This window comes from Cricetulus griseus, chromosome 4 (genome assembly GCF_003668045.3).
Source record: "Cricetulus griseus strain 17A/GY chromosome 4, alternate assembly CriGri-PICRH-1.0, whole genome shotgun sequence".
Lineage (NCBI taxonomy): Eukaryota > Metazoa > Chordata > Mammalia > Rodentia > Cricetidae > Cricetulus > Cricetulus griseus.
The window spans coordinates 110,209,489-110,227,037 of NC_048597.1; the positions used below are offsets into that span (position 1 = coordinate 110,209,489).

Sequence of the window (17,549 nt, forward strand, 5' to 3'; positions counted from 1 at the left end):
GTCCTCTGGCCCCTGTGTATGAGGGCATATACGCCTGTGCATGTGCGTGCAACCCACACAGTAAAAATAAATGATGAGGCAGTAATGAGCCACACTTTTAGGTGTGTCTGTAAGAGTGTGCCCAGGTTAGTTTAGCTGTGGAGAGAAAATCCACCATGGATGTGGGCAGCACCCACCCATTGGCTGAGGCCTCTGGGTCCCCTGGTTCCTGGTGGGAGGGTAGAGCCTCAAAGCCAATACCTTGGGAGCTGCTGCTGTGGCCACCCAGCCAAGTGTATGGAAAATGCTAATTAATGCAGCCTGTCAGAAACTGCTTTAAGATCCTATAGAAAGAAAGGCAACATGTCTAAGTTTATTCAAATTTGTTCAGATATTAGACTCTCATACACTCAGGGGTTAGCTGTAGCTGCTTCATTACAGGGGATTTCAATTAAGGATGTTTTATTCCAACAAACTAATCATGGCCTAGGGAAAAGGAGGGCCAAAAGACCTCCTTGGATTTGCTTTGGGTATAGCCAAAAAGGGCACCAGGTCAGACAGTGTCTTAACAAGAAAGTCTGCAGTCAAATGCTCTACCACTGAGCTCTACCCCCATTAACAGGAAAGTCTGGTGAGCTGTGCCTCCTACAGCCAGCTCTGGGAGCTTTCGGGAAATGGCCAGAGGCAGCATGACCCATGAGCCCAAGGAGTCTGTATGGATGATTCAATAGCCTTTAGCAGAGGAGAGGATACAGAAATTCTCCTATTTTCATGGTTAAAAAAAGAAATCTAGAGAATGGAAGTTAATACAAGATTTGAGAAAAGTGAATGAGACAAAGCCTCAAGAAACACACACACACACACAAACACACACACACACACACACACACACACACACACACACACACACACACACACACACAAAGAAGGGTACAAATGAAGCCAACTTCACGTTTAAATATTCCTCCTGCTGGGTTTTCCCATGACCACCCTGAACATGAGCCCAGTCCTGTCATAAAGGTGGGGGTCTACGGTTACTGTTATGACTTGAATCTGAAATGTCTCCCACACACTTGGTCCCAGCACCCACAGCAGACAGCTGACAATCACCTCTAAGTCCAGCTCTAGGGGATCTGACAATCTCTTCTGGCTTCTGAGAGCGCTTGCATGCATACTCACAAACATACATGTATACACATACATGCACATAAAATTTTTAAAAATCTTAAAAAAACTTAGGCTCCAGAAAAAAGTGGATCTTTGTTTAATTCATTATTAATCAGACAAAAATGAGAGTCTTAATGAGCTTGCAGCAGACACCTCAGAGCAAGCAGGCACTCAGAGTGGCCAGGAACTACTTCCATCTTGTTGATAAACACATGCTGCAAGACAGGAAATTATCCTCCACGGTGCCTATTTTATCTCTGTTTAATTGCTGCTTGATAATAAATTACAACATAGAGTCCATTAATTAAGCTAACAATGACCATGGAACACCCATCTTTTCTTCTGGGAGTTTCGTGGGTCTGGAAGCATGATTCAACCTCTACCCATGGTATTTATGAAGCAGTTTAGAAAGATGGCAGTGTGCGTGGTTGGGGGAGAGGGGACCCCTCTGTCAGAAGGAAAAGGAGAACTTTGATAGGGGAGTGGAGGGCTCAGCCTGGCTGGCAGCTGGAGAACCATGCTGAACACACTCTCGGAGCTTGCAGGAGCATTGAAAACACTGTTAGTCCTGTTTTCAAATCAGTTCTTAGAAAGTAGCCAATGAGATTTCACCCGAGACTCGGGGTTAGGGATGGCAATGGGAAGCCTAAATCTATGTAGCATTTAGCAATCAAGTAGATGACAGGGACATTATGTTCACAGGTGGGATAGATGAGCCTGAAGTCCAGTTATTTCACAACAGAAGCTCTGCTACTGTTCCATGAGTGTTAGTCAACTTCCACAAGAAAAGGAAATGCATTGCCCAACTCCTCTGGCTCCTTTAGGGAGGGAGGAGGTATGTGGATGGTCATTTCTACCTGGATGTATTTCATTTTATTTGTATTTATTTGTCTGTGGGGTATGTGCACATGTGAATGGAATTTTCCTTGGATGCCAGAAGAGGGTGACAGATTGTTTTGAGTTGGAGTTGTGAGCTGGCACACATGGGTGCTGGGAACCAAACTCTACAAAGCACAATTTGTTATTAACCACTGAGCCATCTCATCAGCTCCTGTTTGTTGTTTATAAGATCTTCCTATATAACCCAGGCTGGCTTCAAACTCAAAATCCTGAGTTTCCCAATTGCTAGTATTACAGGCATGCACTACCATGTCTGGGTCTATTTAGGCCTTCTTTAAAATGCTTTTTAATTAAAAATTTATTTTTATGATGCAATGTATCAAACTAAGGTCTTAGAGCATGCTAGATAAGTGTTCTACTACTGAACACGCTTCTCTAGGTGTGCAGGTTTGTGCATGTGAGTGTGTTCATGTGTAGGTGAGGCCAGAGGTCACCATCAGGCTTTTTCTTCTATTTATTTTCTACCTTATCTTTTGAGATACGGTTTCTTTAAACCTGAAACTCAATGATTAGGCTAGACTGGCTGGCCAGGAGGCCCTAGGGACCCTCCTGTCTAACTCTCTGGCTCTTACATCGTCTTGTCAGGTTTTGGTCATAGCTGTGAGAAGAGTAACTAATACATCAACTTAGCACTGACTATCCAGGTCTTCAGGAAGGGAGTGTAAATGCTTTCCTAGTTTGTAACTTGCCTTTTGTGACTGCTGGCTGACAGAACATTTACTTTGTCTGTGAATGCCAAGTCTAATGGTGTTTGGGGATATATTTCCTCCCTGTCTTAGGGAATTTCTGCTAAGCCTTAGAGATTGCCTGCACACACAAGTTCACACACAAATCCACACACATACACACATACACACCTACACACACTGCTTACTCATGGCAAATTATCAAGGGGGATTTATTTCTTCAGCCTCTGCTTCCACTTATTAAGCTGCCTGTGTGTTCTCTGACAGACTGAAGATGGTGAGGGCTCTGTTCTTTTTTTTTTTTCCTTTTTCTATTTTTAAGATTGTATTTATTATGTGTACAGTGTTCTGCCTGCATATATCCCTGCAGACCAGAGGAGGGCACCAGATCTCATTACAGATGGTTGTGAGCCACCATATGGTTGCTAGGAATTGAACTCAGGACCTCTGGAAGAGCAGCCAGTGCTCTTAACCTCTGAGCCATCTCTCCAGCCCCAAGGGCTCTGTTGTTGTACTGGTATTTACCTGCCAATTAGTGAAGAGCTTTCAGGATGGGCATGTCAACCTCTTTCCCAGAAGGGTCTCTGTGGGGCTGGAGACAGTACTTGCTATTCTTGCAGAGGACCAAGGTTCAATTCCAAGCACTCATGTTGTGCAACTAAGAACTACCTTTAACTCCAAGTTCAGGGGATCTGATGCCTTCTCCTTGCCTCCCGGGCATTGTATGCCTTGGTGTTCATACCTAAACACACACACACACACACACACACACACACACACACACACACACACACACACACATTTTTTTTTAAAGGTCTCTGTTGTTTCTTCATAGAAGAATGGTAATTTGGTAATTTGGTTTGAAAGACACAGTATGGCACATCTCTGTCTGTTAGCAAATGACTCTAAAGCTTATCCTAATTTTCTTTTCAATATGTAACATACACATTGACCCTCTTGTCATTTGTATAGATGTGACTATATATACGAGTTACTTTTATCACTTTGCTATTACAGAATACTTGACAAAAGCAACTAAAGGAAGGAAGGAAGAATGGAAGGGTTTATTGTGGCTCAAAGTTTGAGAGCACAGCCCATCATTGTGGGCAAGGCCTATTGGCAGGTGTGTGAGGCAGCTGGTCAGGTGGCATCTACAATCAGGAGGCAGAGAGAGATGGATGCTGGTGCTCAGCTTGCTCTCTCCTTTTTAATTTATCCTGGGACCCCAGCCCATGGAATGGTGCTGTCCACATTCAGTGTGTGTCTTTCAAACCCAACTAACCCACTGTAGAACTTTCTTCACAAACATGCTGAGAGAGATGTCTCTTTAGTGATTCTAAATTCTGTCAGGTTGACAGTCAATATTAACCCTCGTAGTAAATTACCTTCTTTAATAACACAACCAGTAAAACATCCAAATTCTTAAAAAAAAAAAGAACACAGGATTTGGATCAATGGGTAATAGAAATCTCCAGAAGTCCCACAGGCCCCTGTGGGCTGTTGATTTTACTCCCCTCCTGGTCAGACAGTGGTCTTACCTGTGGTCCCCAGCCGTGGCATGGGTACAGTATTGCTGTGTGGTTCTCTAGTGGCCCCTGATCCAGGCAGACATCCTTGGCCTTATTGTTACGAAGCTGCAGGAGATGAAATATGGCCATCAGAAACCCTCTAAGAGAGATGTAGCTTCCCAGCCACCACCACCACAATGTTCCTTGGCTGTCATTTCATGATAGAGAAGCCACACACAGTCCTTTCCAAATAAGGATCGGTGCTAGAATCTATGAGCCAATAACTTGAGTATGAAGGACAAAGCCAGACAGTGAGTATCTTGGGTGTGAGACCTGTGTCTGGGTCCTGGATAGCCTGAGCTCCACCCCCTCACCATCTTCCATCTCTCACATCAGAGGATATGTCAGGGGACTGGAGCAATAGCTTAGTGGTTAAGAGCATTAGCTGCTCTTATTGAAGACCTGAGTCTGGTGGCTCACAACCACCTGTAATTCCAGCCCAAGGTATCTGATACCCTCTTCTGGTCTGGACAGGCACTATACTCACACACACATACCCACTCCCACACAAACACAGGTACACATAAATAATAAGATAATCCTTTCATTAACCAGATGGGGGCTGGAGAGATGACTCATCAGCTAAGAGTACTTGTAGCTCTTGCAGAGGACTCAAGTTTGGTTCCCAGCACCCACATGGGAGATAACAACCCTCTGTAACTCCAGTTCCAGAGCACCTATAACACCCTCTGCAGGCACAGTAGGTACATGGCACCCGGGCATGTGTGCAAGAGAAACACCCATACACATAAAATAAAAACACATAAATCATTAACAAGAAGATAACAGGGAACTCTGTGCAGTGTTGTTTGTGGATATGCAGGTACACATGTATGTGTTTCTAACTAACCTGGAGCTCACCACGTAAGTAAGCCAGAACATTGAGCCTCAGGGATCTTCCTGTCTCAGCCTCCCCAGTGCTGCTAGGATTAGAAGACTGCACTACCATGCCCTATGTTTGTTCTTGTTTGTTTACATGAGTTCTGGGAATCAGACTCAGGCAATCACTTTGCCAACTGAACCATCTCCCCAGCCTTATGGGAACATTCAGATACAGGACCATGGCTCACATGGATCTCAGGTTTAAAATCTTCTCAGAGGGGGTGGGATTAGGGCCAAGGCAGCTGTATAAATAAACCATAAATAGGCCCCAACACCAATGCTAGTTTTAATTAACTCAAAAATTTAAGATCAGTTTCTTAGGTCATTCCTGGCAGAGAACATGAAAAATAATAATCAAAAAGGCAAACAAGTCCACTACCATTGGGTTGGGGTGACGGCTCAGACAAAGTGATTGCCTTGCAAGCATGAGGACTTGAGTTTGAGACCCAGAACCCACATAAGAAGCTAGACATGATGGTTCATGTTTGTAATCCTAGCATGGAGGAAGCAGAGATATATGGATCTCTGGGGTTCACTGTCCAGCCAGACTAGCTCACTTCCAGCAAGAAACATTATCTATCTGATATGTGGGTAGGGCATTGTGTAGGTATGTGTATGTGTATTTGTATGTGTGGGCTGTATGTAGGGTCAGTTCCCTCCATTCACTACCTGAGTCCCGGGGCTGTACTCAGGTCATCAGGCTTAGTGACCAGTGTCTCTACTCACTGAGACACCTCTCTAACACCACCTTTTCATCTTTAAGATTTTTTTTTTGGTTTTTCGAGACAGGGTTTCTCTGTGTAGTTTTGGAGCCTATCCTGGCACTTGCTCTAGAGACCAGGCTGCTCTCAAACTCACAGAGATCTGCCTGCCTCTGCTTCCCGAGTGCTGGGATTAAAGGAGTGCACCACCAATGCTCAGCCAACTTTAAGATTTTTAAAAATATTTATTTTCCTTCTAATAATGAAATTATCACAAGAATACTTTGAAAATGGTGTCTATGATAAAAGCTGCTAGGGCCTGAAGAGATGATGGCTCAGCATCTCCGAGCACACACTGCTCTTCCAAAGGACCGGGGTTTGATTCCCAGCACCTACATCAGATGGTTCACAGCCTTTTGTAATTTGTTCTAGGGGATCCATATCCGATTCTCTCTGGCCTCTGAGGGCACCTGCACACATTTATTTGTGTGTGTGCAAATAAAATAATAAAAATAAATCTTTAAAAACAAAAAGCTAAAATCTCGATCCAAACTGTTTATATGTCTACCACGGGTGACAGCTGCAGCTATCTTCTCTACAGTTTGTCCCATGACAACAGCCCGGTGTCACTGTAGCAGGACAGTTTAAGCATCTTAGCTTCTTCCTCTTCAATATCATGGACTTCCCTTCTGGAACTGTAAGCAAGTCCCCCAGTGAAATGATTTCTTTTTTTTTTTTGAGTCATCTGTTCTTTTTTTTTTTTTTTTTTTGAGTTTACCTATGTAGCCCTGGTTGCCCTGGAACTCGGTTTGTAGACTAGGGTGACATAGAACTCACAGAGATTGACCTGCCTCTGCCTCTGCCTCTCAAGTGCTGGGATTGAAGGCGTGCACCACCACTGCCTGGCAAATGCTTTCTTTTATAAGTTGCCTTGTTCATGGTGTCTCTTCACAGCAACAGGAAAAATAACAAAGACATCTGGTCAACTTTTCTTTGGGGGACATTTTTTGTTATTTAAATCAATTGTTTTATTTAAATTGAATTGTAGGGCTCACTACACACTACATAAATTACTGTTCATTTGTAAGATTTGCGATGTATAAATTTCCAGTTTGGCAGAATGTTTCCACATTTAGAGAGTGGGTTATATTTCGTTATGAGCTCAGATCAATGATCTGTTTTCTCTACTGTTCGTCCTACAGCTTTCATTCTTAGAGAGCTTATCTCCCTTTGGATATCAGATTTATTTCTATGACTATATAACTGGCTTCATTTCTTTACTTTGGGAGGAGGTTTTGAGACTGGATCTCTTGAAGCCCAGGCTAACCTTGATCTCACTAGGCAGCTGAGAAGAACCTCAAACTGATTACAGATGTGCACCACAATGCCAGATGTATGTAGTGCAGGAAATGGAACCTGGGATGCCACACATGAGGGGCAAACGCTCTACTGACTGAGCCACCTCCCCAGCCACAGTTTCTCTTACAAGGAGCTAAGCAGTTTACACAATTAAGACAAGTCCCTGCTAGTTTCCCGATGTCTCCTTCACGCTTGATCTTCCTTCAAACCCTTTTATTTTGAAGGAGAGAGGAGAAGGCAGTTAGTAGGCATTAACATGTCTGACACATGCTGCCTACTGATCTACAGACCCTACACACCAGGGCTCATTGTTCTGCCCAGCACCCCCATAGAGTTGGGACTTGGATTTCTCTCATTTTTATACACTAAGAAATGGAACCTAGGGGGTGGCATATGGCTGGCTACAACTTACTAGAATGAGAGTCTAGCAGATCAGTGCAAAAGACATTTGTTATTGTTGCCGAGTTTGTTTATTATGGTACAGTCTTGTGTGGTTCATGCTATGTAGCTGAGGATGGCCTTGAACTCCTGATTCTCTTGCCTCTGCCTCCTAAATGCTGGGATTAAAGGCCCGTGCTAACATGCCCAACTGTTTTAGAATGTTAGATTGCCTCAATCTGAGAGTTCAACTTCTCCTTTTTTCTTTCCTTTCTTCTTTTACAATCACTAGTTGGCCCCAGCCCACAACAATGAGCAATAGAGATTCTAGCCTCACCCCAGACTCCCTTTCTCTCTTTTGAGATAGGGTCATGTTACATAGTTTGAACTGGCCCAGAACTCAATATGTAGCCCATGTTTATAGCAATCCTGCTTCAGTGTCCCTAATAACTAGGATTATAAGTATGCATATCATACCCAGCTCCATCTCTCTTGTATACGTGAGTGAATCAGAGCTGTGTGTGCGAATGCATGCTGTGTGCATGCTTGTGTGTCTGTCTGTCTGTTGCTGGGGACTTAAAACACACTAAGCAAGTGCTCTAACACTGGTTCATATCCTCTGCTCCTTGACTCTTGTTATGTCCTGCTTTCTGCCCGGTGTCTCTAGTTACATGGCCCAGAGGCCCTCAATGTCAAAACACCTCAAAACCCATCACCTCGGACAGAGAAGACAGCCACAGTCCCATTCCTGCCTCCATACCCTTGTTAGGTAGAGAGCCTTGGACCTCCAAGAATCACTGAGGGGAGGAAGGGAAGAAGGCTCTGTTGTCCCTTGAGTGTAGTTCATCTTACCTCCCCGTATGCAATAGTATTGTTGTATCTTCTCATTTCCGGGTAGACGTGGTCCAAGTACCACTGGAAATTCTTACACTTCAAACTTTTCCTTAATGCTTTTCTCTCTGAGACGTCACCTATATCGATCCCTGGATTCTGCAAGCAAAGAGACAAAGGGCATTAGTGGCATGGAACTCTGACCAGAGGCATGTGCAGATGGAGTTACTTTCAGGGAGGACATCTAGATTTGGAGCCTGTATTATTTTGTTTTCCTGCTTTGAAGAGTGTTCTAGCTTCGTTTCTGTTGCTATGATAAAATGCCCTCACCAAGAGCCAACTTGGGGAAGAAAAGCGCTTATGTGGTTTGCAGTTCCGGGCTACCACCCATTATTGTGGGGAAGTCAAGGCAGGGACTCAAGCAGCCAATCCATCCACAGAGCAAAGAAAAGGAGCACACCCATGCTGCCAGTTGCTCATGCTCAGCTAGCTTTCTTCACTCTCACACAGTTCAGGGTCCAGCGTAAGGAATGATGCTGCCCACATCCAGGCTGGGTCTTTCTACCTCAATTAGCAAACAAGACAATCCTCCACAGACATACCTGCAGGCAAACCTGACCTAGACAACCCCCTCATTGAGAAATTCTTCCCAGACTGTACCAAGTTGACATTAAAAAAACCAACCATTACACAGGGTCATGTGTAGCTCAGGCCAGCCTGAAACTTGCTATACAGATGAGGATGACCTTGGATTCCTGATCCATCTGCCTCCACCACTTAAATGCTGAGATTACATGTATGTGTCACCATACCTGGTTTACATGATCCAGAGGAAAGAACCCAGGGCTTTGTGTGTTCTAGGCACACTCTTTACTAACTGAGCTACATCCCCAATCCAGAGCTCGGCAGTGCTCACAAGGCTGCCTCCAGCAGATGTGCTGCCTCACTTAAACCTAAGCCAGAGATTATATACTCACTCTGTGGAGTGCACGTAGGAGGAATTGACAGACATCTCTAGACAGGTCTCCATCTTTATTACCACTGGGGCTAAGGACCCCAGGACACAAGGATGCTAACCACCTACTCTCTGGGATTCTTCTCTTTCACAGTCCCTCAGTAATTATCCAAGACAATTACTGCAGGAATTATTTGATGATGACAAGAAAATAAATGTTTCTAGCCTCCTTCATCTTTCACTTGTGTGTGACGTCCCTCTTTGTGGGCACTCTGTGAAGCTCATTATATGCAGGGGAGAAAATAATTTTCCGTGTGATGATGTTCTGATGAATAATTCACTCTGCTTTTATTGAAATGAACCTGTAATGGGTTGCTGTATGATGACAGGGGGAAATAAAGTATCTGAAATATGAGCCTCAGTCTCAGTCCCCAGACGACTGGGAGTCAAAGGACGAGGGCCAGGCTGAGAAAGGAAGCCAGGTGGGATTTGGGGGCACTGAGAACAGTTAAAGTTGCTCTGTCAAGATTTCTTCAGCAGCCGGATCAGGATTTTAAGTGTGTGTGTAGGGGTGTGTTTATATGTTTTGTGTATACACAAATGTGTGTGTGATTTGCATGCCTATATGTGCATATGAAGATCTGGTCTTCCTCTATCGTTTTCAACCTTATCTTTTTGTTCTTGTTTTCAGACATGATTTCTCTCCAAAGCTGAAGCCCACTGGCTAAAATGTTCCAGGATCTGCCTGTCTCCTTCCCTCCATGCTGGGGTTACAGACATGAGTGGTTATGGCTGGCTTTACATAGGTGCTGGGGTGCTGGGGATTTGAACTCAGGTCCTCATTCTGTCACAATAAGTGCTTTTTACCCATTGAACACTCTCTAGAAAAAAAATCTTTTAAATATTGTACTTATGAATACTTCAAGGCAAGCCTGAAAAAACTTAACTCTTTGAATATACTTGCCATGATTAATTGAGATGGTCATTGTCTACTAATCTGATTGTTTGAGCCATAACCTCATACTACAGCCCAGGCTGGCCTTAATCTCACAGCCCTCCCTGATTCATCTCCCCTGGTGTTGGGAATACAAGTTTATGTCAATATACTATGCTGAAAACGGCCCCTTTCTTCTACCTTCCTTCCTTCCTCCCTCCCTTCCTCCTTCCTTCCTTCCTCTTCCTTCCTTCCTTCCTTCTTCCCTCTTCCTCCCTGTCTTTCTTTTCCTCCTCCTCCTTTTTTTAAAGACAGGATCTCAAGTAGTCTAGGTTGGTCTCAAACTGGCTATGTGTGTGTCAAAGTCAATGGATGAACTTGAACTCCTGATCCTGGTGTCTCCACCTCTCCAGGGTAGAGATTATACACTTGACTGAAAATGGCCATTTGCTAAAAGTATGGAAGAGTAGCACTCACACTTATGGACTAGTGATCTGGAACCAGCCAGGCAACTGTGCTTCAGTGTTGTTTGATTTCACTTACCTATGATCAATCTCAGCCCAAAAAATTCTAAATGGAAAATTCCAGAAACAAACAATTCATAAATTTGAAGTAAATTTCATCCCAGTATTTTGTTCTGATTGCTCTATTTTATTATTAGACATTGCTGTTAGTCTCTTACTGTGAAAGTCTATAAATAAAACTTGGTCATAATCTGTATGTAGGGGGAAGCATAGCATCTACAGGGTGTGTATGCTTTGTATACCCCAGTGCACATGCAGGGGTGTGGCATGTGTCTGTCACCCCAGCATGCCGGAAGCTGAGGGAGGAAGATCATGAATGAGGCCAGCATGGGTTGTGGAGTGAGATCCTGTCAAAGCATAGAAAGAGAAAGGGGGTAAGGGGAAGGAGGGAGGAAAAAGAAGGGAGAAGGAAGTATGGAAAAGAGCAAAAAGAGGGAGGGAAAGAAAGAGAGGAAGGAAAGAAGGAAGAAGAAAATGTCTCAGGACCGGATGTGTTTTTAGTTCCAAACCACCCAGGGTTCCATAGTGAGACTCTGTCCCAATGCTCCCCCAAAAAAGCAGATTTGGGATTTTTTCTGGGTCATAGAATATTTGTGGAACTTTCATTGGCTGAACATCCTTCATCTGAAAAGCACAAACCCAAAACTCACCAAAATCTGTTCTTTTTGAACATGGTGTTCATGAGGCATTCACTGGGGTGCTCAGTCCTGTGTATGATTTCTAGTCTTTGTAAAATTATGGCCAAGCAGGGATTGTAATAGGCACTGCACTGGGCAAGAGTGACTCAAAGAGTGATCAGTAATGTTGACTGTCAAGTTGATGTGATCTAGACTATGGGCATGTCTATGAGGGGGTTTCTAGGTTGGCTTCATTGAGGAAGGGAGACCCATCCTAAATGTAGACAGCATCATTCCATGGGCTGGAGTCCCAGACTGAATACAAAGGAGAAAGTGAACTGAGCACCAGCATCCATCTGTCTCTGCTTCCTGACTGTGGATGCCATGTGACCCACCTGCCACCATGCCCTCCCCAACATGATGGGCTAGACCCTCACATTCTTGAGCCACAATAAGCTATTCTTTTATTTTTATAATTTTTTTATTAGTTCAAATTAGGAACAAGTTTGCTTCACATGTCAATCCCTTCTCCCTCCCCCTCCCCCTCCCCCCAAACCCACACCAGCTCACCACCCCATCCCCCCTCCACTCCCCAGGGAGGATAGGGCCCTCAATGGGGGCTTCCCAAAGTCTACTACATCATCCTGGGCCGGGCCTGGGCCCTCCCCTACATTTCCAGGCCAAGAGAGCATCCCTTCATGTAGGATGAGCTCTCAAAGTCCCTTCTTACACCAGGGAAAAATGCTGATCTACTACCAGGGGCTCCATAGAGTGCTGAGGCCTCCTTATTGACATTCACGTTCAGTGGTCTGGATCATTCCCATGCTGGCCTCCCAGACAGCAGTCTGGGGTCCATGTGCTCCCCCTTGTTCAGGTTAGCTGTTTCTGGGGTTTCACCAGCCTGGTCATGACCCCTTTGACCTTCATTCCTCCCTCTCTGCAACTGGATTCCAGAGTTCAGTTCAGTGTATAGCTGTAGGTGTCTGCCTCTGCTTCCATCAGCCACTGGATGAGGGCTCCTCATGCTCCCAATTAGCTCAGGAGATCCTGACTCTTCCCATTCTCCAGGGTCCACACATTTTTCTCTTAGAGTCCTTCTTGTTTCCTAGTTCCTTTGGTGATGAGGATTGTAGGCTGGTAATCCTTTGCTCTATGTCTAAAATTCATATATGAGTGAGTACATACCATGCTTGTCTTTTTGTGACTAGGTTACCTCATTCAGGATGGTTTTTTCTAGTTCTATCCACAATACACCATTCTTAAGTAGGTGTGGTGGCACATACCTTTAATCTCAGCACTAAGGCAGCAGAGGCAGGCATATCTCTGTGAGTTCAAGGCCAGCCTGGTCTACAAAATGAGTAGACATCTAGGAGCTACACAGAAACCAAGTCTCAAAAAATTAAAACAACAACAATATCTTTTCATAAATTGCTTTGGTTGGGCGTTTTATTCTAGAATAGGAACAGTAACTAATATGACAGATAAAACTATCATTCTAGAGAAAGATATAGAAAGCATAAATAACCATAACACTAGTTCACCAGGATTATGAGTTCACTTCATAATAGCCTGATGTGTATGTATGAGAATGTGTACATGAATGCAATGCCCACGGTGACCAGAAGAGGGCAACAGATCCTCTGGTGCTGGAGTTACAGGTCCTTTTGAGTCCCTGAAATGGGCGCTGGGAACTGAATTCTGGTCTTCTGCTAGAGTAGCAACACTCTTAACCACTGAGCTGGCTCTCTAACCCTGAGTTCACATTCTTGCTCCTGAGTTATGTGTAAGACATTAAGCAAGTCCCATTAACCTCCCAAACTACCAAGTTTCTTGTCTGTAAATGGACAGTAGAGTTTGGTCAATAACAAGCCAGCATTTATAGACTGTTTAACAAGGCCTAAGCTCTATTCTGTACTTCATTTGTTTGTCACTGGGGCCCAGTGGGGCAAGTATGTACAATTACTATTCTACAGATGCCAGAATCTAGGCAGAGCTCTTTTTGTCATGAGATTAAATGAGCTGTTATAAATAAGGAATTCATCAAGTATCTGGGATATACTAAGTTCTCATCGGAGGCTACCCAACTTTATATAATAAGACTATGTGAAAGCTTGGGCTGGTAAGATGGGTTAGTGGGTAAAAGGGTTTGCTGCCAACCTTGATGGCCCGTGGTCCCTCCTCAGGACCTGAATGGTGGAAGGAGAGAACCAACTTGCACAGTTTGTTCTCTGACCACCAAATGATGTACACTGTTGCATCATTTCCCCTCCATAAACTAAATAAATGATCATAAATTACAAATATGTAAAGGTATTCAATGACTTTATAGTGCTAAAGGAGGAAGAAGCAATTCTTAAGGATGTATTTCAACAACTGTAATAAGGCAGGCCTGGTGTCTTAAGTGTCAGTTTAGCTACTTGGGAGGCTAAGATAGGAAGGTCAAAAGTTCAAGATTAGCTTGGCCTGCAGAGTGAATTCAAGGGCAGCTTGAGCAATTTAGTGGAACCTTGTCTCAAAATGGAAAGAAAAACAATAGTTGGAAGTATGTACATCAGTGGTGGAGCATCTCTCTAGAATTCCTTAGTACCAGGGGCTGGGGGTGTGGCTCAATGGAAGAACACCTGCTTAGAATTCCCCAGTGAGGGTCTGGGGATGGGGCTCAGTGGTAAAGCACCTGCCTAGAATCCCCCAATGAGGGGCTGAAAGGTACTTTCCTAGCTAGCATACAGAAGCACCCATGCTGCAGTGCGGGGAGCTGTAACAATGATACTTTTTATTTTTCATTCATTGAAACCTTGCACACATTTAGCTGTATTTCTACTGTTCTGTTGCAGCCTACTGAAACAGAGGAAGGAAGACCTGCCATCAACCCCATTTTACTGTTCAGTATCTGTAACTACAGAGAAGTGTTATGTGAAGATTTCATCAATCATGAGACAGGGGTGGGATTCAGACCAAGTCAGGCACAGCCATGGGGTTCTGGCTGGGAGCCTGCAGTAACCACAGATTTTCCTGGAGCCTCAAGCAGAACGCATGAGGGAGGTAAGGCTGGAGATGAGAGTCACAGCCTTCAGTCAGGGCTTGTCCCTGACAGCAGGGGCTCCACAGGAGGGCACACAGCAAGAACAGAAGATGGCTGGGGTGCCCAAACCTGGGCAAAGACCTTCCAGACACAGCCTATGCTCAGAATGGAGAGGGGACGATAGTATAAGAAGATTTGGATTAACACAGCAACAAGACCTGCGGATATCTGTAAGTAGATTGATGCCTTTCTATTGTGTTTGCCTCGGTGTTAAGAGGATCTAACACTCAGGCGTCTGTGAGCCTTGGCAGTGGAAGAACCATTGGCTTATTAAGGGGATCTGTGGCCTGCCTGAGTATCAAGTTTATTGTTCTAGGCTGGTAGGGAAAGCAGCTGGTTCCTACCTCCAGGGGCAGATTCCATGCTATGTATACATGAGACTTGTAGTCGTCCATCCAGACCTCGGCTACCCGGAGCGCGTTCCTCTTGGTGTAGAAGCCAATGTTGCTGTTATAGGGTTTCTTCTTCCGCTCGATGTGGGCCACCCTTGAGCAAGGAAGGACCTCCATGCTGCCACCACAGAGCCACACCTGGAGGCATAGGGACTTGATCAGTATGGCAGAAGACATCCCAGAGGCCACTGCACTCTCCACAAGCCCCAAAGCATAGGTCCTAGTTTCCTTTCTGTTGATGTGACAAAACACTTCAACCAAAAGCACTTAAGGAGTAAAGGGTACATCTGCCCTACACTTCCAGGTCACAGCTCATCACTGAGAGAAGTCGGGGTAGGAACTCTAGCAAGAACTTGAAGACAGGAAACATGGAAAAATACTGCTTACTGGTACACTCAGAGAGTCAAGCTTAGATAGCTTTCTTATACAACCCAAGACCATCTGCCTAGGGAATGGTGCCACCCACAGTGGGCTGGACCCTCCTATATTAACTAACCATTAAGACAATTCCCCAGGCATACCCATAGGCCAGTCTCATCTAGGCAATTACTTAGCTGAAGCTTCTACTCTCACATGACTCTAAACTGTACCAACTTGACAGTCAAAGCTAACTATGACATTTAATATGATTGTCAGTTTGAATGGATCTAGAATTACCTAGAAGACAAACTGTGGGCATGTCCATAGTGGGGTTTCTACACTGGGTTAACTGAAGACAGATGACTTTCCTTGAATTTGGGTGGCACCACTGTATAGGTTGGGCTCCTGGACTGAATAAAGAGAAAGTGGCCAAGCACCAGCATCCATCTCTACTTCTTTACTGAGGAAGCAACATGACCAGCTGCCTCACGCTCCTGCCACCCTGCCTTCCCACCACAATGGACTGACCCCTGAACTATGAGCCAAAATAAACCCTCCCTTCACTAAACTGCTTCTTACCAGGTCACAGTAATGAAAAAAGTAGCTAATACATCTCAATATGTCTGGCTTGTTCAATTTCTTTGTTTTTTTATTCTTTCTTATTTTACTTTTTTCTTTTTGCAAAAAATTCTTTAATTACTACTCATATTTATGTGTCCATCCCCCGCCATTCCCTCAGCTTCCCATCCTCCCATGTTCTCCACCCTCCCTAACCCATCCCCCAACTCCTCCCCAGGGATAGTGAGGCCCTCCACCAGGGACCTTGTCCAATTTCTGTTTAGGCTTTTAAAATTATTATTATTATTATTATTATTAGTTGAGCCCTTTGGGAGAACTTGGCTGTGGTTCCTCTGATATCAACTATCTCATTTTCCCTTCTTTTTTTTTGTTCATGGTGTGTGTGTGTGTGTGTGTGTGTGTGTGTGTGTGTGTGTGTTTCTCTTCTGGCTTCTGTGGGCACATGTTCATATATAGTATTCATTCATAAATGTGAATATGCAAATAAAAACAGTAAAAATGGCATGTCTTTTAAAAAATAATAAACATAAGTGCTGGGGTACATTGTTGAGTTGGTAAAGTACCTGGTGTGCAAGAAAGAATATCTAAGTTCAACCCTAGATGATGACATCCAGACCTGATAGCTTGCGCTTGTAATCCTAACTATAGGGAGGTGGAGGGAGAAGAGTCCTCTGTGTCAGCCAGCCCATCCCTCTTGGTGAGGCCCAGCCAGTGAGAGAGCACACACATAAACAAAATGAAGTTTAAAAAGAGTATTAAGCTTAGGTATTAATGGAAGGTGAGAGAGAGAGAGAGAGAGAGAGAGAGAGAGAGAGAGAGAGAGAGAGAGAGAGAGAGAAAGTCCTCTTCCTGGAACTAAGTTACACTCTGAGGGATCTCAGGTTGTAATGTGCACCTCATCTCTTGGACGTGTTAGGGGGCCTTGTGCAAGTTAGGTGAGTATTCTAGCACTGAGCCACATGTCCAGCCTGTGTCACATTCTTGGTATTTGTGAGACACACAGGATGTCACTGTCTTTACAGCAATCTTCCAAGGCTTTGAGAATAGTGTGACTCACCCCATCTTCTTATCCAGGATCCCCATTCACACACCAGCCCTAAAGATGGCCTCTCGGGTTGTTGATACACAGAGGGCTCCCTCCTCCTTCCCTTGAGGGTGTGCATTTCTGCAGTCTTAGGAACATCTTTCCCAAATGTCTTCTGTGTCCCTGATTAGGTCACTCAGAACCCCATTTGAATTCATTTCCATGGATCAAAGCAACAACGAGTTGGGCCTAGTGGTACAGTTTAGTCATCCTAGGTGCTTGGGAGACAGAGGCAGAAGGATCACATCAAGTTCAAGTACTGCTTGGGCAACTTAATGACACTGTCTCAAAAAAAAATAAAAAAAGAGGGCTGGGGTGTATTTTAGTAGTAGAACACCTGCCTACATCCCTCGGTGTGGGGGTGGGCTCGGTGGTAAAGCGGCTGCATAGCTTGCAGGAGGTCCTGGGTTCTGTCTCTGCTACTGGACAAAACAACAAGAACAAACTAACAGCACTAGAAAGCAACATTGATGGATATTTCAATGCAGAACTCACATACAAATAATCCCATGGAGTTATCTAAGTATAGGTAAATTTCAGTCTTTTTTTTTTTTGGTAAAATATGACTTAA

General features: G+C 44.3%; 1 protein-coding gene across 1 annotated transcript in view; it reads right to left on the reverse strand.

Annotated features, from left to right (window-relative positions):
- Galnt17 (polypeptide N-acetylgalactosaminyltransferase 17) overlaps window positions 1–17,549 on the reverse strand; it is a 390,566-nt gene that overhangs the window by 10,667 nt on the left and 362,350 nt on the right. Inside the window, exons 7-9 of the mRNA XM_027416099.2 lie at window positions 14,908–15,093; window positions 8,473–8,610; window positions 4,271–4,366 (exon numbers count right to left, since the gene is read on the reverse strand). Of these exons, the coding sequence (XP_027271900.1) occupies window positions 4,271–4,366; window positions 8,473–8,610; window positions 14,908–15,093 (420 nt within the window). The remainder of the gene's footprint in view (window positions 1–4,270; window positions 4,367–8,472; window positions 8,611–14,907; window positions 15,094–17,549) is intronic.